Source organism: Zalophus californianus, chromosome 1 (genome assembly GCF_009762305.2).
Source record: "Zalophus californianus isolate mZalCal1 chromosome 1, mZalCal1.pri.v2, whole genome shotgun sequence".
In the NCBI taxonomy this organism is placed as follows: Eukaryota; Metazoa; Chordata; class Mammalia; order Carnivora; family Otariidae; genus Zalophus; species Zalophus californianus.
This window is the reverse complement of record NC_045595.1, coordinates 12,976,763-12,993,781: the sequence shown is the minus strand read 5'-3', so window position 1 is coordinate 12,993,781 and position 17,019 is coordinate 12,976,763. Positions and strand designations below refer to the sequence as shown.

Here is a 17,019-nt window from a genome sequence, read left to right as displayed (position 1 = left end):
CTGCCTGCAGTATGCCTCTCTGACGGTCCCCATCCCCTGGGGCTCCCCTGGGAGGCAAAGTCAGACGGGGGCGCCTGGGGGGCTCAGACAGTTAAGCGGCTGCCTTCGGCTCAGGCCATGGTCCCGGGGTCCTGGGATCGAGCCCCACATCGGGCTCTGCGCTCCGCAAGGAGTCTGCTTCCCTCTCTCTCTCCCTCTGCCCCTCCCCCCATGTTCTCTCTCACACTCTTTCAAATAAATAAAATCTTTTTTTTAAAGATTTTATTATTTATTTGACAGAGAGAGACACAGCGAGAGAGGGAACACAAGCAGGGGGAGCGGGGGAGGGAGAAGCAGGCCTCCCGCGGAGCAGGGAGCCCGATGCGGGGCTCGATCCCAGGACCCCGGGACCATGGCCTGAGCCGAAGGCAGACGCTTAACAACTGAGCCCCCCAGGCGCCCCTCCCTCCCTCGGGCCTGGCATGGGGTGGGCACCATGGGACTCTCCCCCAGAGCCAGGCACAAGCTGCGCTCATACTCTGCCTGGCATCAATCGATGCTGGGCCTGCAGTGCCCTGGGAGAGGTGGAGAGTTTTAAGGGCTCACGCATCTGGGTTGGCATCAGGGACTCCAGGTCCCCGGCATTCTGCCACATGAATATTGTAGGATGCCCGTTAACCGGTTAAGACTGAGGAGGGTCCTCTGCCAGCCCTGCCTCTGTTACTGGAAATTTTTTTAAAAAGATTTAAGTATTTTATTTTTTAAAGATTTTATTTATTTATTTGGGAGAGTCGGAGATAGCAACAGAGAGATGACTGGGGAGAGGGAGAAGCAGGCTCCCCACCGAGCAGGGAGCCCAACCTGGGGCTCGATCCCAGGACCCTGGGATCATGACCTGAGCCGAAGGCAGATACTTAACCGACTGAGCCACCCAGGCGCCCTTATTTATTTTAGAGAAAGGGAGAGAGAGCAGGGAGAGGGGCAGAGGGAGCAGCAGACTCCCCACTGAGCCCGGTGCCCGACGCAGGGCTCGATCACATGACCCCTGAGACCACGACCTGTGCTGAAATCCGACGATGCTCAACCAACTAAGCCACTCAGGTGCCCCAGTTACTGAAAATTTTTGGCTCCTGGAGCTCCCCCAGCCCAAGCCTGGCTGAGCAGTAATGCTGGACGTCAGCCCCTCAGCTTCCCACCAGGCGGCCACGTGAGGCTCTGGGTGGAGAGGGAACCCTCTGGACAGACGAGTTCACACCCTGCTTGGGTAAGTCCCTTTCCCGGAACCTCGATTTTTAACTCTGGAAAATGGAAGAACAAGTTTTCGGTGACAGCTGAGTGAGCTCAGGAGCGTTAAGCAGCTGTACAAAGTAGGCATTTCATAGACGTTTATTACACTGAGATAGAGACTTAGGCAAGACCTGCTTCCAGGGGATGGACTGAGATCTGGGCTCAGAGCCGGTGGTCCCTGAGGAGGTTCTGGGACGGCTTCCCGGAGGAGGAAGGCACCCTCAGGGCTGGGTCTCAGAGGCTGAGGCATTCGCCAAAACTACCCCAGGAGGGTGTAAAAGCAGGAGCTAAAGCCGGGAGGTAGGAGGAGAGGCGAGGGCAGGTGGGACCGCCACCTCAATGGGTCCCTCTGCCTGTCTGCCAGGGCACTCAGAAGTACACAGAGCCCTCGAAATCTCCTTGCTCATCGAACTTCTGGATCTGCATCTTGAGGTGCCTCAGTTTGCCCTTCAGGTAGTGGCAGCGAGCCTGCTTGTCCAGGAAGCTGGGGTCCTGGGCAGGGCAAGACCCAGGAAAGTCCTTGTGGTACTCTGGTCTTTGGCCCTCCGCGGCTCAACCCTTTGCCCCTTTCTCTCTGGGCCTCAGTTTTCTTTCCATGGAACTGGGCACACTGAGCCTCATGGGAGGGTCAGGGGTGCAAAGGCCAGCCGGTGGGACTCAGGGGACATGACTCACCGTCTGCTTCTTCTCAAATTCCCTCCAGACACGGGCGGCAACTTGGGCTTCCTTCTGCAAGTGGAGAAGGGTGTGGGGGGCTCAGAGGATGCTGAACCCAAGGAGGCATGGGGAAACTGAGGCTCAGATAGACAAAGTGACCTATCTCGTGAGGACTTCAAGGGCTGACCTTGACCCCTAGGTTGTGATGCCCACCCAGCCGAGAGGAGGAAGGGGCCCAGAGACCTGGACTCAGAGGGGGGTCCCAGAGGCCAGGGTCCACTACCTGGAAGGGCTGTGGGGCAGGGGTTTCTGCTGGGGCTGACCTGGCTTCGCGGCCTGGGCAGTGAGGTCAGCAAGGTCTCCAGCTGCTGGAGCTTTGCCAGTGCAGAGCCCACCTCCTGCTGGAGCTCCACGAACTCTGTGTACTGGTCCTGGAACACCGCAGCATAGCCGCTCCGTTCCCTCTCACTGCTCACTTGTGGGTACTTACTGCGGGGTTAAAGTGGAGCAGAGTGTGAATGGAAAGAACTCGTCCCTTTCCCCCAATCAGTTTAATTTGTTCTTCTTTGCCCATGTGAGACTCCCTGCCCCAAAAGCCCCTTTTCTCGTTTTACTATTTAGTAAACTCCTATTCATTTGTCAAAGCCCCGTCCTCAGTGCCCCTTCCCTGTTCCCAGGCATCAGGAACAACGTGGGGGGGGGGGTCACTCACAGCTCATAGTCGGGCACTGGGTGGGCCCTTGGCATATGCCCCCTGGGGATGGCTTCAATAGGCTTCCTGGTGCTCAAGAGGGCCCGGGATGGCAGCTCATCCTCAAATACAATCTTCTTGGGCCTTGCCCTGTGCGCTCCTGGTTGACGCTCGCACAGAGCGCGGGGGGCGCTGGTTTCCGGGCCTGGAGGCACCAACCGCTGCGGGAGCCGCAGGAATCATGGTTTGGAGTTAACCAGGGTTATGGGGAAGGCAGGATCCCTCGAACTGGGCGGAATGATCTTTTGCCTAGGCTCGGCCTGGGGACCCTCCTCCCGTTCGGACTCACCGGGGGCCCAGGGCCGGGCGGGCGGGTCTGCAGGTCCCCCCGGTAGCCGCGGGTCTTTGAGGACTCCCGGGTGGGCATCGGCCTCAGGGAGGCGCCGCTCGGGCGTCCCCGGGGCGGCGGGCGGGTCCTGCGGGGGGCGCCGTGGTCCCCGCCTGGCGGGGGCGGTCGGCGGGCCGCCTGTGGGCACCAGAGAAAGGTGCGCCGGGAGGCGGGGAAGCCCGGAGGGCCCACCAGGAGGCGGAGCCCGGAGCGGCCAACTCTCCACCGACGGGCGAAGGCGCTAGCTCCGCAGCTATTTGCATAGACGCACTCCATTGGCTCCCAGAGCAGCCCGCCCCTGGCTGCGTAACCCGGAAAGGCGCGACGCCCGTGACGCCACCGCGTAACCTGGGTGGGCCCGCCTCCAGTTAACCCCCGCGCTGCTGCAGCCTCGCCTGCTACGGCGCGTGAAGCCCACGGACACCGCCCCCGAGAAGTCCCCCGGGACCTCTGCCCCAGCTGCGGGCCGCACGGACCGCTCCGGTCCGGGGCTACCTGTCCCAGCGTCCGGGTCTCCGAGCCTGGGTCCGCTGCCGGAGAGGCGCCTAAGTCTGGGCTGTGCATTAACCTCAAAGGCTGGCTCCAACTGGCGGGGTCGCTCCACAGGGCGGGGCGGGGCCTAGAGAGATTGGGCGGGGTTGGCGGTGAGGGGGCGGGACCCAGCGTTAAGGGAAGTGGGTCCACTTTTGAAGCGCAGCAGGTTCAAGTCCAACAGAGACCGGACGTGTATTTTGGGTGTTTGGAGCTGGTGACTCACCTTCTCTGACCCTCGGGGTTTTTTGGCCTGAAAAACCGGTGGTTGTGGCACACTTGTATTTATTTATTTACTCAGCAATTAAATTTTAAAAATATTTCTTTAATCACTAGATTATTATACTCTGAGCAGCAGTGTGAGAAATACTGGTTTCCCCACAACTTCTGTAACTCCAGTGCTATCACGGTTTCCCAGAAGTGTATCTTAAAAGTTTTAAGTCTTGACTAACCTCCTGAGAGAAAAAGTTCAGAAATGATTTGTCTTTCTTTTCCTGCACATTTTTTTTCTTGTTGATTTTTGGGAGCTCTTTGTATACCAAGGATGTAGTTTAAACAAGTAGTGTATCTTCTTCTACTATTATAGGTGAGATCGTCCAATACATTTTGCAGGCTTCCCCCCCCACCCCATGTAGGAAACTAAATTAAATCCCTTGCTGTTTTACTGGATTCTCTGGTTGAAATCGCTTTTTTTTTAGTTAATTTGGGTTTTTCTAGTCATATCATCTGCAAATAACTTTGCCCTTTTTTCTCATTTCTCAGTCGAATCTCTTCTTTCTTGTTTAGTTGAATTGACCAGCACTTCCAGACAATGTTAAATCTTCGGGGGAGTTGGGTGGACTGTGGACATTCCCCTCCACCTCCCTCTCTTTGATGGCAGAATTGCCAGTATTTGCTCATTAAATTCAATGCTCCTTGGCTTGAGATTTTGCAGTTAAATGAGGAAAATATCTATCTTTGCTAATTTTTTATTGAGACGTTGAGCAATGGATACTGAACAGTACAATGTACCATTTCACCCTATGATTGCGTTTCCTGATGCATTAATGTGGCTATTAACAAACTCCTATTGAACCATCTCTGCATCTTAGGCGTGAACCTTCTTAAGATCTACTTTTTTTTTTCCTTCAAAGATTTTAAGTAATCTCTACACCCAAAGTGGGGCTTGAATTTACAACCCTGAGATTAAGAGTTGCATGCTTGGGGCGCCTGGGTGGCTCAGTCATTAAGCGTCTGCCTTGGGCTCAGGTCATGATCCCAGGGTCCTGGGATCGAGCCCCGCATCGGGCTCCCTGCTCCGCGGGAAGGCTGCTTCTCCCTCTCCCACTGCCCCTGCTTGTGTTCCCTCTGTCACTGTGTCTCTGTCAAATAAATAAATAGAATCTTAAAAAAAAAAAGTTGCGTGCTCTACTGACTGAGCCAGCCAGGTGCCCCTCAAGATGTATTTTTTAAAAAGTTGCCATTAGAGCTCATAAAAAGCTTTACTTGGTGTTTTTACACCTATGTTGATGGGGGTCCATTAGGGCACTTCCATGCCTGTCCCCATAGTGCCCACTACACTCCCATGGGTCTGGGACAAACACCCTTGTGCACCTGTCACTTGCCCACAGCCTCCCTCACTGAGCTCCCTTGATCACCCCCTTCACAGGCTTTGCCTTCAACGTCTGGGGTGAGAGCAGAGCCCAGGACCAATGGTTCTCCTGGGACTCCCACTCTATAACCCCTTCCAGGGTCCCTACTCAGGAGGGAGTAGTGCCCCCCCCCCCCCCCCCCCCCCCAGTTCTCATCTGAAATGATCAGGCTGTGACCTTGGCAGGGCAGAGTTTCCACAAACCCTCATGTGTTTGTTGAATGACTTGGTGAAGCCTCTAGTTTCCGGAGAGCTCAGGTTGTGGCTGGACTAAGTGCTATCTCTGAACTATCATCTTCAGTCTCAAGGAAGGCTCAGCCCTGATGCTCCCTCCTCCAGGCTGACCTCCAGATATAGCCCCATTTCTCCCCCACCCTCCAGCCTCACCCCAACCGCACAGGGCTGAAGGCACCGTGTTTGGCTCTGCCTCTTCCAGCCTGGGGGCTCCTGCGGCTTCTTGTGGCCTGGCCTTTTCCGGTATGGGGTGGGTACCAGGGGGGAACCAAAGGGGGAGTTCACTGGGTCACCACCCCTCCCAGACTGACCTTCCTCTCCTGCTCATGCACTTTCTGTGGCTCTCAGGAACCTCCAAAGACCCTCCCATATTGTTGCCCAGCCCAAAGGGCAGCCCTGGACATGGGTGGAGGGCAGACAGAGGGCAGACAGGGTGGGCCAAGACAGGTCTTTATTTGAGTTTGGGCATGATGCGGATGAAGAGGATCATGCTGATGAAGATGAAGCAGACGATGATAAGCATGGCCCAGAGCAGCCAGTTGACTGACTTCTGTGTGTGCTGCTCCAGCCGCTCGGATTCTGTCTTCAGCTTCTCCAGGTTCTGGTCAGCCATCTTGAGGGAGTGTGACAGGGTCTGTGGGTGAGGTAGGGAGAGTGTCAACCCGGCTGCGGCCAAGTGTGGCCTCTCCCCGCCACCTGGGGGCAAGTCTGCTCCTCTAGGTCTTTGCTGATACTGTCCCCTCTCTTGGGAATTCCGTTTGTGCCTACTATCAAACTTCTATTGTCCAACAAAGCCCTGGCCACAATGCCCTTCTGCTGGGAAGCCTTCTCTGATGTCCCAGGGCAGAGGTTGGAAAGTTCCCACAGTCCTCACACCTGGTTGTCCTTCTTAATGACGCTCTGGGCGGCCAGTGTGTTCGTCTTGAGGCTCCGGGCCAGGCCTAGCATCTCCTCCGCGAGCTTCTCCTGGAGGTTCTGATGTCGCTGCAGGACGAGGTCCAGCTCGGCTGCCGACTGTTTCTCATCCCCCGGTCTGGGCCCCGTCACCCCACTGACCTCATACATGGGTGGACAAGTAGGCATGAGATGGGGCCGGGGAGCGGAAGAAAGCAACATGTTCCCAAGGAACCCAGAGGTTATGGCTCCAGCCACTGCCCTGCTTGGTGCTCCGTTTCCCCTTTTTTACTTTGGCTTTTAGGAAGAGCATCCCCAGAAGTGGCTTCTGATCAGTGCTTTAGATGCTTGTGGAGGCCCTCGTGGTTTGGTGCTTCAGTGGCCCAAGGTTCGTTCAACCGCCCGCCCTCCTCACCCCCCAGGGCCACCCAAGGGCTGAAGACACTCACGTTCTCTTCCTCACATCCAGCTGGGGCTCTGGAAGCGAAAAAGCCAAGCAGGAAGAAGGAAAGGATTGGTTTCCTGTTTTCCGGCTTCCTGATCATTGCCTATGATGTGTCTGCTATTCATAATGTCATTGCCTATCTAGCTGGCTGCCCAGTGAGCTCCTGATCATGCTTCAAAGCCCTAACTCAAAAGCCCTCTCTTTTAAGAAGTTTTCCTAACCCCTATCTGGGCTCCCCGAGGCCCCACGTCCCTTCTGCTGGCCTAAACCTGGCCCCGTGGCCTGGGAGTTTCCAGCTTTATTTCCTCTGGGAGCCAGCTCCTCTGTGGCACCCCCATCAGGCATAACTAGGTGACACCCCTGGGGCTATGCTCCCTGGGCTGTGGAACACCCTGGGGGAGCCAGGTAAAGGATGTGAGGCAGCTCGACAGTTAAGCCTCAAGTCCTGTTTCATTCAGGGCGACTCACCTCCAGCAGAGTCCTGTGGGAAAAAGAGAGATGCATGAAGTCACCTATCTGTCCTGCCTCCCCCCCCCCAAACTGTCCTTTCTGCTCTCAGAATCCCCCCCCACACACACTCATTCAGGGACTAGGGCAAGTCCCATGACCTCTGGGCCTCAGTTTCTTCGTTTTTCGAAGGGTTTACCTGATCCACATAAAATGTTCAAAAACACACTTGCCGTCCCATTTTACAGATGGAAAAACTTGTCCATTTGTGGCAAGATGAGACAACAGTCATCTGTCTGTGGCAAACCATCTATCTGTCGCTCTGGACCTTAACTAGGTAAGTACCAATTTTGCCTTGGACCAAACTCCTATACGTCTAGCAAAGTCCTGGCTCCGCCTTTCTGTTGGGAAGCCGACTGATGGCCCAGGTCAGAGGCTGTTGGGTCCCCTTGGGTCCCTGCACCCGCCAGCATTTGTTCTGGCCATACCCAGGCACGGAACTGTCCCTGACCAAAGGGTTCCCAAGGACCAGGGAGGAAGCCCTACCGTGCCTAGCAGCTCACTCCTCATTTCGCTGGTGTACCGAGCCCGCGACTGCAGATGCACCGTCTTGGTGGCAGGCACCCGCTCCCTGGCTGTGGTTGGTACACGGCCAGGGGCCAGAAACTGGTTGGCTAGGGCCTTCTCGGAGGCGGAGGTCTGCCGAAGAGGGAAAAGGGGTCACCAGAGGGGCAGGTCCTGGGCAGGTGAGCGTGATGAGGGCTGAGGAAGTAGAGCAGGCCGGCTCACCAGCTTCTCTGCCTGCAGCATCCCCTTCAGGAAATCGACCTTGCGGGAATATTCATTGATCACCTCGGAGGCTGGTTTGCTGGAAGGCGAGAAGAGGAAAAAGAAAACCTGCCCACTGTCCCCAGTTCCGGGAGGGGTCTCGGGAGGGGTCTCAGCAGCGGTCTGGAACCCAGGGATTCCCCAACAGGGACCGGCCCTGGCCCCCGACTCCCATCCCAGATTTGAAGCCCCTGTGGCCGCCTGCACTCACCTTGCCTGGGCTTTTAGGGCCTGCAGCATGTCCTCGAGGGCTCCCACGTACTGGGGAGGAAAAGTGGGGGTGTAAGCCTGGTCTGCCACACCCTCCCACTCCTCCCTGTCCTGCTCAAAGTGGGGGTGGGGGTGAGGGCTGGGGGCGGGAGGGCCACTAAGGGGGCGGGGCCAAGACGCGGGCTGGGCCGAAAGGGGAGGAGCCACGTGTCAGGGAGGCGGGGCTAGCTGACCTATAGGGAATGGGGCGGGAGCTACAGGTGGACGTGGCGGAGCCGGCCGGAAGGGGCGTGGCCAGGGCGGCTGTGGGGACTGGGGCGTAGGGCCCGGTGGCCGCTAGCTGCGGGGGCCGCCGTCCGGGCGTCGGGCTCTGCTTGACAGTAAAGATTTCCTTCACCTTCTCCAGACGCCACTCGTCCGGGTCCCGCTTCTCCGCTGCCATCGCCTCGCAGCGGCACAGCAACCGCACCAGGTTCAGCTCCAGCCTCGACGCTGCCATCACCCTTCGGCGGTACGCTGCCCCTTCCGCCGGCGCCATCTTGGAGAAGGGCGGAAGTGCTCTCATTTGGGCTTCTTCCGGGCGCGTCCACCACTCGTTGGCGGTTGCGTCTTTGGGGCGGAACTAATGTATTGTTTCAAGGAGAGGCATTTTCCTGTCTGTGTTTACTCAGGGCTAAATCGCGTTTTCCCTTCTCAAGCGTCTTAACCCTTCCGGAAAGGTTAAAAGGACCGGTCCTTCGATGTCAGTCCCATGTGCAGTACGTCCTCTGCTTATTCCTTATCTCCTGCTCAAAATTCCGCCCCCACGCCCACTTCTGTTTGGGTTCTTCCCACGCTGAGCTCTTCCGTATGCAGGCAGCCTTCCCCGGTTCTTCCCAGGGTACGGGCCTGGGACTAAGGTATCCAAGGCTTAGGGGCCCACCGAAGTTTGTGGTTATGAGCTTCCGGGTCTGATTCTGACTCCACCCCCCGCAGTGGCCTTGAGGAAGTTTAACTTTTCGGGCCTGGTTCCTCCTTTGGAAAAGGGGTGGTGTGACAAAGCCTGCCTGGGCGGGGGGGGGGGGGGATATTAGCTAGCTCTGGGGGTGAGAGGTGGGGCAGGGTCACCGCTAACGCCCAGACTCCCATGGAGAGAGCCCCAGTCAAGGCCCATCCTGCGACCTCCCCCCACCCCTAGGCCTGCGGAGGACAGGGTTAAGAATTGGAGCTTCAGAGGGACTGGAGCCTGGCTTGCGGCACTCATCCATCTTCCCACCCCTCACGTCACCTGCGTCCCGGTCACACGTGGGCCTGGTGTCCTCGCAAAATACTATGTAGGAGACTAAACCCAGGGTGGATGAAGGGGGCCACTGGAGGCAGATGGGGCAGGCTCTGAATCCCAGCCCTACCCCATCCCAAACGTGTGGCCTCAGACAAGCCTCCCAACTCCCTCATGTGCCGTCTGGACTAGGGTTCTTCACTGCTCCCCCCACCCCGGCCCCATGGGCCCCGCCTGCCAGCAGGTTCCCACAGCTGCCCATCTGGTTGCAGCCTGGGAGCTGGGCTGAGAGAGGATAGTGGGGGGGGGGGGTGGCTTCCGGTTCCGTTGGGCCCACCAGGGACTGATCCTCTCAGAGGGAGACGGCCTTGTAGCTGGTATTTAAGCCCTCCTCGGGGAGAGGCTGGGTGCTAAAACAGGGCAATGGAAGGCAGCTTCCAGGACAACAGGCTCTTTGGCAACCCCCTCCCCATTTCCAGATCAATAAACAAGCACCTCCAGCAAGTGCACCACTCTAGTGTGAGAAGCACATGTGAAATTCCAACAACAATTGGCTGGAGGATCAGGGCGGGTCCTCCCAGACAAGGGGCACAGCCCCTCGCTCTGCACCCGTCTTGGCTGAGGCCACAGGGTGGACCCCCACCTGCTAGCCCCCTGCTTCTCCAATGAACTCCAAACCCAGCGTGAGCAGGAACTGCAAGCAAACACCTTTCAGGCACTTTTTATTTTGCACGGCTTGTGGGGCACCTGGGGCACCTCCCGTCCCAGACCTGTGGCCGTGTGTCTGAGGAGTGAGCCAAGCCTGAGAGAGGGGTAGCCCAACTCCGGAGATCCCCAAGCTGTCACTGTCGACCAGCAGGAATGTCCAACCCCAGGCCTTGCCCTCCCTGCCTGTGAGTGGTCCTGAGTCTCGGCTCCTGTTGGCCACACGGAGCGGGCAGTATGCTGAGGGTGGCCTCCTCTGGCCTCCCGAGTCTGGGGCATGGCGGACAGAAGAGTGATGGCCACATTCAAGTCTCCCTGGGATGTGAGGTCTGTGGTGCTGCAGGTGGAGGCTGCCGACCACCTTGTGCCCTGACTCCAGCCACCAGCCTTGATTCCCAGAGAGGCTCCAACATTCCTTCAGATGCAGGCCAACTGGGCCAGAGTATGCGTCCGAGACACACCTGGGGCAGTCGGGGGCCCCAAGGGTCCAAATCCCGTGTGCAAGGCCCCGGTCCTCAGACTGTGGGCCCCAGGCCGTCCTCATTGTGGGTCTGAGCCCCTGACATGCGGTGGCCGTGCAGGCTTTGCTCTGAAGACTCAAGTCCGGGTTATAAGGGAGATGCAGGGCGTTAATATAAAAGTTTGTACATACACGTATAAAAAACAATTTGGTCTCTCGTTAAGGCTGTTACAGTTTAAAGTTATGTAAACCACGCACAAAGAAACAGTTACCATATAAAACAAAAAGGGAGGTGGGAGACGCGAGATGCCAGGCCGCCCACCATGATTTGGTGCTCTGGGTGGGCGCATCTACGTGGTGTGGGGGCTCAGCAAGGGCGGCCGGGCCTTGGCTGGCCTCTCCCTGCTTGGACTCTGCACTTGGGGCTGGTGCCCACCTCACATTGTCTTGGAGCTTTTCATTCGGGATCCTTCTCAGCCAAATGCTGGCTCTGCAGCTCAGTGCCCAGCTCTGGCACGGGCTGGTCCTCAGACTCGTGGGGACTCGGCACTGCGGCCCTCAGCCATTGGCCTGGCCCGAGGTGGGGGGCAGGCAGTAGGTCGGGGGGTCGGAGTACCTCCGCTTGGCCCCCGGAGGCCGGCCGCCCTCGTCCAGGGGCTCCTGCGTGCCCTGCACGGGCAGGTGAGCACTGGGTGTGACATACACAGAGTGTACCTGGTCCGGGCGGCGGGCAGGTGGCTCTCGGCGCCTCACTGGGGCAGCGGCCTCCAGGGCACCCGGTGCCCGGCCGGGGAGGTGGGAGGGCAGGCCGGGCGGGAGCTTGATGTTGGCTGTGGGCATGATGGGGGTCCGCCGGGGGGTCTTCACTCTGACCGTCACGAAGGACGACGGCCTTCGTCGTGGAGGGGCGGCTGCCACGGGGAGGGGGCTCAGGGTGGGCGCGCCGGGGCTGGGGAGAACAGGCGCGGGGGGCCCTTTTGAGAGACAGACGGCAGGGTTACTGCAGCTTCGGGGCCAGTAGATGGACCCTTGCCCCAGGGCCTGCCGGTGGTGGAGGACACGGGAAGGAGAAAAGCAGACGCTGCCTTAATACTGACCTTCTGAGGCCCCCCGCCCGGCCCGCTCTTCCAACAGGCTCTCAGTGCTGGCCGACGTTTCTGAGTCCAGGTTTTCCTCGTCGGAGCCCCGAGGGTCCAGCTCCGGCAGCCGGTAGGTGATGTCCTCCCTGGGGGCGGGGGGAGGGGGTTGTGGTGTCCAAGGCTGTTCCCAAGGTAAAAGACCACCCAACAAGAGTGCCAGGCCAGCAGGGTACAGAACAGGCCTTCCTGGTCCTGGATGGGAGTCCCTGCCCTCAGCACCCCCAGCACCCATCCCCGAATCACACCTGGCCCAGAGACACTCCGGGGAGGATGGTGTCAGGCTGCTGAGGGAAGCCATCCACCTGGCCCTATACTGAGCTAGTGGCAGGCTCCTGCCTCAGGGCCTTTGCAAGTGTTGGTCCCTCTGCCCGAGTGCTCTACCCTGTTCCTAAGACGACGGAGGCCAAGTGGCCCAGATCACACCTGTCCTCCTGGTATAATTTTTTTAAAAAAATTTATTTGACAGAGAGACCACAGGCAGAGGGAGCGGCAGGCTCCCCACGGAGCAGAGAGCCCCATGCGGGACTCGGGCCCAGGACCCTGGGATCATGCCCTGAGCCAAAGGCAGCCGCTTAACCGACTGAGCCACCCAGTCGCCCCCGGTCCTGGCATAATGTTAGTGGCATCCCTACACACTCACGTCTTGACCGGGTGACAGATTAATTGGTCACACTAGCTAAAACCAACTTGAAGACCAAGTTTGGGCATTACCCCTCTGCTGCCCCTTCTTTCCCTGTGGACACCATGGCTCGTGGGGGCCGAGCGGGGGCTTAAACAGAGCCCTAGGCTGCCTTTGAGGATAGCAGCCCCCCAGGAGGTAGGTAGCGGACGACGGGAATGGGCCCAGCCTGTCAGCCTCCTCTAACAGCCGGGTCTGCTATGCGGAGGGGCCTGGGGCTAGGGGCCGGATGGCAGAGCCGCGGGCAGAAAGGGGACAGAGACACTTGCTTCTCCTCCTTGATGGACTGGATCCGCTCAATGAGGATCTCCTTCTCACGGTCCTCGTCGCCGCTGGGGACTTCCTCTTCTGGAAGCGCCCCCAGCTCCTCCGGGCCACTGGCACTGCTCGCCCGGGCCTTGGGGCTCTTGTTCTACGACAGAGAAGCGGCAGGTGTGGCTGGCCCCTCTGGGAGGGGGAGGGGGGGGGCTCGTGCTCCCGGGAGGGGAGAGGGTGCTGTGAACAGCTCGGGGAGATCAGGTTAGTTCTGATGTGGAAGGGTGGGCTTAGTGAGGCTGCTCCAGGGATCATGTGGGGACCGAGTGGCTGGTGCTTGGCTGATTAGTCATCCTCAGTGCAGGTGGTCAGCAGGCAGTGGGCCTCCCCCAGCATGCACTTCTAGAAGGGTTAGGACATGCTCAGTCTATCCTATGAGACCACGGGCACAAGGGGAACCCAGCATGCACTGCACCGGAGACATGCAGGGCGGCCCGCGGAACGTGTACATACCAGGACCCCCTCATAGGGAGCTGAAAACCCCAGTTTGAGAGGCCATGGCTGGGGAAGAGACGAACAGAGGGTGACCACACAGGGGCCATGACCACCACACGGGCACAAGTCACGGGCACCGAGCCACATCGGACTGCGGGGGCAAGGACAGCGTCCTCCTGTGGGAGCCCAGGACCTGCCCCCCTCAGTCCCCACCCTCACTGTGGGGCCACTTCTGCGGTAGGGACTTTTCCCTGTAGAAGCGGCAGAAGGATGACCTGAACCATCACCGAGTGGATGACAGGTCCCATGCTGCCCTTCGAGGGGCAGTCGGCATGAGGCTGAGCGAGGAAGGTGGTCACTTAGCCAACGTGGGGGAACTGGCCCTCAACCACGCGCCCTTGGCTTGTGGCCAAGGGCATGCAAGGGCCCCCGCCGCCCCCAAGCCCTGCCCACCGGCCATTGCCACCCCGCCTGCTCACAGTGTTTTGTCGCAGGAGGGAGAGCCTGCGGAAGGCAATGCTCTCCGCAGCTTCCAGCTGGTTGATCTCCTCCATCTTCACCTTGTACTTCCTCATCTGTTCCTTGATGAGCATCTCCACGCAGCTGTGGAGAAGGTGACCCAGTGACTGCCCGCAGGATGGCCAGCATCAGGGCCTGGCGTCCAGAGGGCACTGGCCGGAGACTGGGGCCCAGGGGCCGAGATGGAGAGCCCGGGACCAGGCAGGGCCACAGACGCAGCTGTGGGCTGTGGCTCCCATCTCTGTGGCAGCGTGCTGTGTGACCTCGTGAGGCTCACTCCACCTTTCTGAGCCTGAGGCCCCGTCTCCACAAGCCTCCCGGTTTGAAGGAGGAAGCACAGCACCGTGGACCAAAGTGAGCCAGCCCGTCACAGTCCCCCTGCAGGGTGGGGACTGCCCCGCCGCACACGGAAGCCTAGGGGCCCACAGGAGCACCGTGAGTAGTTAAGTGTGGGGGGCAGGCCCCTCAGCCCCGACAGAGAGGCAGTCACAACTCAGGGTTTTCCATCGTCACAACCACATAAGAAAAAAGGGAGCAAAGAAAGTGCCGGAAGAGGCTGGAAGAAAATCTGTCAACACCACGTGGCTACGCGGGTGTGTCAGAGCCACACAAGAAACCACCTAGGGTGACAGGTTCTTATTTTTACAGCTTGAAGCCTAAACAGTGCCTCTTAGTCCCTGACGTCTGACGACTTCCGAGCTCATTTGAAAAACCCTGAAAACTTCTGAAGGTGGCGCAGGGGGCAGAAGAGACCCCCAGACAGCTGCTGCTTTCCTGACATTTTTTGCTGCTACCAGAGACCAAGGACGTCAGGATGCTGGGCGCCCCCCCGTCTGCCCCTCGCCTTGCAAGTGGAGAGAGGTTTCTCCTTTCCTCTGCGTTCTTCAGCCTCAAAAGCACTTGGCAGGGATGCCCTAGCTGCTGGAGGAGACGTAATGCGGGGGGGCGGGGCGGGGGCTGGCGCCCAGCACTTACGTGGTGACCTTGAGGACGTCCTTCATGCTGGTCAGCGGGTCTGAGTTGTCGGGGCAGCGCAGAAGGCAGGGTGCGAAGATGATGGCCAGGGCGCTGGGAGACATGCGGTTCACGTCCTCAAGCAGGGCCACCCTGTGTGGGGAGCGGCAGTTAGGGCGGCCAGGGAGACCCCGGATCTGAGGCCCGAGCCCTGCGGTTGCTTCGGGGAAGGGGCCTGGAGGTGGGACAGGGGCGGAGCCACCAGAGAAGGCCGGCCCGGGGCACACCGTGGAGGGGCTCTTGATGGGGACCCCCCCCCCCACCAACAGAAAGCAGGCGGCAGGCACTTGCTTGACAAGGTGGAAGATGAGCCGCTCCAGCGAGTTGTGGTTGGCCTCAGGCAGGTGCTCCAGGACGGCGTAGATGGCGCCCAGCTGCTCCTGCTTCTCTGGCAGCTCTGGGGGGGCCCGGGGCATCAGCTCCCTGTAGGCCTGGCCCTGACACGTCCCCGGGGGCGGGGGGGGGGGGGCAGGGCTGGGACGGGTGTGTGGCAAGGTGCAGGGCCGTGGAGGGGTGCACCCGCGCCAGGCCAGCCACTCGGAGCCCTGGTTCCTCCGCCGCGCCTCCCCGCCCAGCCGCCGTGAGCACGCGTGGTGCCAGCCCCGACCGTGGCCGCCCGCCTGCCCTCGCTGCTGCTGCAGTGGGACTCACCCACGGCTCGGAGGAAGTCGCCGTACTGGGCGAAGGTCATGAGGGGCTCAGGCAGCTCTCGAAGCCACTGCTTGAGCACACCGGTGATGGCATGGATGGGGAAGTTCTCCAGCTTGACGGCTGCGGGGTCTGTGGGCAGGCCGGGCGGGGGCTGGTGAGCGCAGGCAGGACCCTCCCCGCCACGTGCCCACCCGCCCCCGACACCCACCTGTCTGCAGTGCCTGTCGCAGCTCCCGTGTGCGGTTGGCAGCGCCTGACTTGCGGTAGAGACCCTCGGTGTACAGGCCGTGCATCTCCACATGTTCCAGAAGCTTCTCCAGCACGATGGGCACGGAGGCCTTGTCACTGGTCAGGCTGTCCACGCACACGCCAAAGTGGCCTGGCTCGGCGCCTGGCTCGCTCTGCAACACCAGAGGTGGGGTTCAGGCCTCTCGTGTGGGCTCCCTCCCTCCTTGCCGGCGGCTGGGGGCGCCCGGCTGGGGAGGTGGGCTTGCTGGCCGCTGGGCTCTCTCAGGCCTGACAGCAGCCACAGCTCCCTCGGGGGAGTTGGTCCTGTTCCTGCTGCAGCCCCAGCACTTGGGACCCGGCCTCCCTTGTGCAGAGCTGGAGGCTTCCCTCCGCCTAGAGGAGGGAGGAGCACGGCTGGGGGGTCTGAGATGCACACATAAGCCCGGCCCTGCCTCGGGGGACCTCAAGGGGCTCTGACAGAACCGGGGGGTGCTCTTCTCTGGACCAGCCCCTCCTGTCGGCTCCCTCCTCCTACCTGACACCCAACCTTGGCCTTGCACCAAGCACACCCTCTCCTCCCCATGGCTTGGGATGGCCTCCCCCAGGTCTTCTGGAAAGTTCCGGGCCCTGGGGGGTGCTCACCTTGCTCCCACATGTGTAGGAACAGTAGGTCTGAATCTTGTGTACACATTTCTTGTGGCAGGTCATCTTGCACACTAGGAGGTCATGGGGGGGGTCACAGATGGTGCATCAAGGGCCCCAGGTTCCCACCAACCGGCTTCTATTTTTTTTTTTTTTTTAAGATTTTATTTATTTATTTGTCAGAGAGAGAGAGCGAGAGCAGGAACACAAGCAGGGGGAGTGGGAGAGGGAGAAGCAGGCTTCCTGCCGAGCAGGGAGCCCGATGCGGGGCTCGATCCCAGGACCCTGGGACCATGACCTGAGCCGAAGGCAGACACTTAACGACTGAGCCACCCAGGCGTCCCTCCACCAACTGGCTTCTAAACGTGAGACATATGAATTTCTACCCCAATTCCCAGGCAAGGAAGCCATGTGGGCAGACGTTCACAGCTGGTGACTGTCAGTGGCCTCAGAGCCTGGCCAATGGGACAGTAGCAGGGGCTTGGGGGGCCATGCTTGAGAGAGAAAGCTAGCTGAGACCAGAAAGGAGGGGGCATCCAGTGTCCTTGTCTCAGGGCGGTGACAAGTGCCCGAGTATTTGCGATGGACACTTGGGGGATACACAGGGACCGAAGAGACAGCACACCCTGGGCAGAAGAGAGACAGGCCTGGCCGATCGTGGCAGGAACACACAACCGCCAGAGACCTGACTGACCGCACCCAGGCCCAGACCCTCCTGCCCACTGGGTGGGCCCGGGCTGCGTCTGTGTCCCA

The 17,019-nt window shown here is 59.7% G+C and overlaps 3 protein-coding genes across 14 annotated transcripts in view; all 3 read right to left on the bottom strand.

Moving 5' to 3' along the window:
• Positions 1–968: 968 nt before the first annotated feature.
• On the bottom strand, positions 969–3,577 carry OCEL1 (occludin/ELL domain containing 1). Of its 2 annotated transcripts, none has more exons than XM_027585205.2 (5): positions 2,964–3,577; positions 2,636–2,835; positions 2,247–2,412; positions 1,942–1,995; positions 969–1,277 (listed from the first exon to the last, which is right to left on the bottom strand). In XM_027585205.2, exons 1-5 carry the CDS (start codon positions 3,564–3,566, stop codon positions 1,272–1,274), a joined length of 1,029 nt encoding a protein of 342 aa, XP_027441006.1. In that variant the 5' UTR covers positions 3,567–3,577; the 3' UTR covers positions 969–1,271. The 2 variants fall into 2 exon arrangements, with proteins under 2 accessions (XP_027441006.1, XP_027441005.1); XM_027585204.1 differs by lacking the exon at positions 969–1,277 and adding an exon at positions 1,351–1,758.
• Positions 3,578–5,830: 2,253 nt separating this feature from the next.
• USE1 (unconventional SNARE in the ER 1) lies at positions 5,831–9,071 on the bottom strand. The gene is made up of 8 exons (XM_027585132.2): positions 8,619–9,071; positions 8,223–8,272; positions 7,973–8,051; positions 7,730–7,882; positions 7,205–7,217; positions 6,741–6,768; positions 6,274–6,448; positions 5,831–6,031 (listed from the first exon to the last, which is right to left on the bottom strand). Exons 1-8 carry the CDS (start codon positions 8,784–8,786, stop codon positions 5,849–5,851), a joined length of 849 nt encoding a protein of 282 aa, XP_027440933.1. The 5' UTR covers positions 8,787–9,071; the 3' UTR covers positions 5,831–5,848.
• Positions 9,072–10,174: 1,103 nt separating this feature from the next.
• MYO9B (myosin IXB) overlaps positions 10,175–17,019 on the bottom strand; it is an 86,447-nt gene continuing 79,602 nt past the window's right edge. For 9 of the 11 annotated variants that reach the window (XM_035726440.1, XM_035726443.1, XM_027582682.1 and 6 more), the window contains 10 exons: positions 16,267–16,340; positions 15,605–15,797; positions 15,397–15,525; positions 15,037–15,142; positions 14,707–14,838; positions 13,692–13,815; positions 13,231–13,278; positions 12,732–12,874; positions 11,742–11,869; positions 10,175–11,618 (listed from right to left, as the gene is read on the bottom strand). In XM_035726440.1, coding sequence (XP_035582333.1) covers positions 11,203–11,618; positions 11,742–11,869; positions 12,732–12,874; positions 13,231–13,278; positions 13,692–13,815; positions 14,707–14,838; positions 15,037–15,142; positions 15,397–15,525; positions 15,605–15,797; positions 16,267–16,340 — 1,493 coding nt within the window. In that variant the 3' untranslated portion in view covers positions 10,175–11,202. The remainder of the gene's footprint in view (positions 11,619–11,741; positions 11,870–12,731; positions 12,875–13,230; positions 13,279–13,691; positions 13,816–14,706; positions 14,839–15,036; positions 15,143–15,396; positions 15,526–15,604; positions 15,798–16,266; positions 16,341–17,019) is intronic. The other 2 variants (XM_035726458.1, XM_035726445.1) reach the window with 2 other exon arrangements.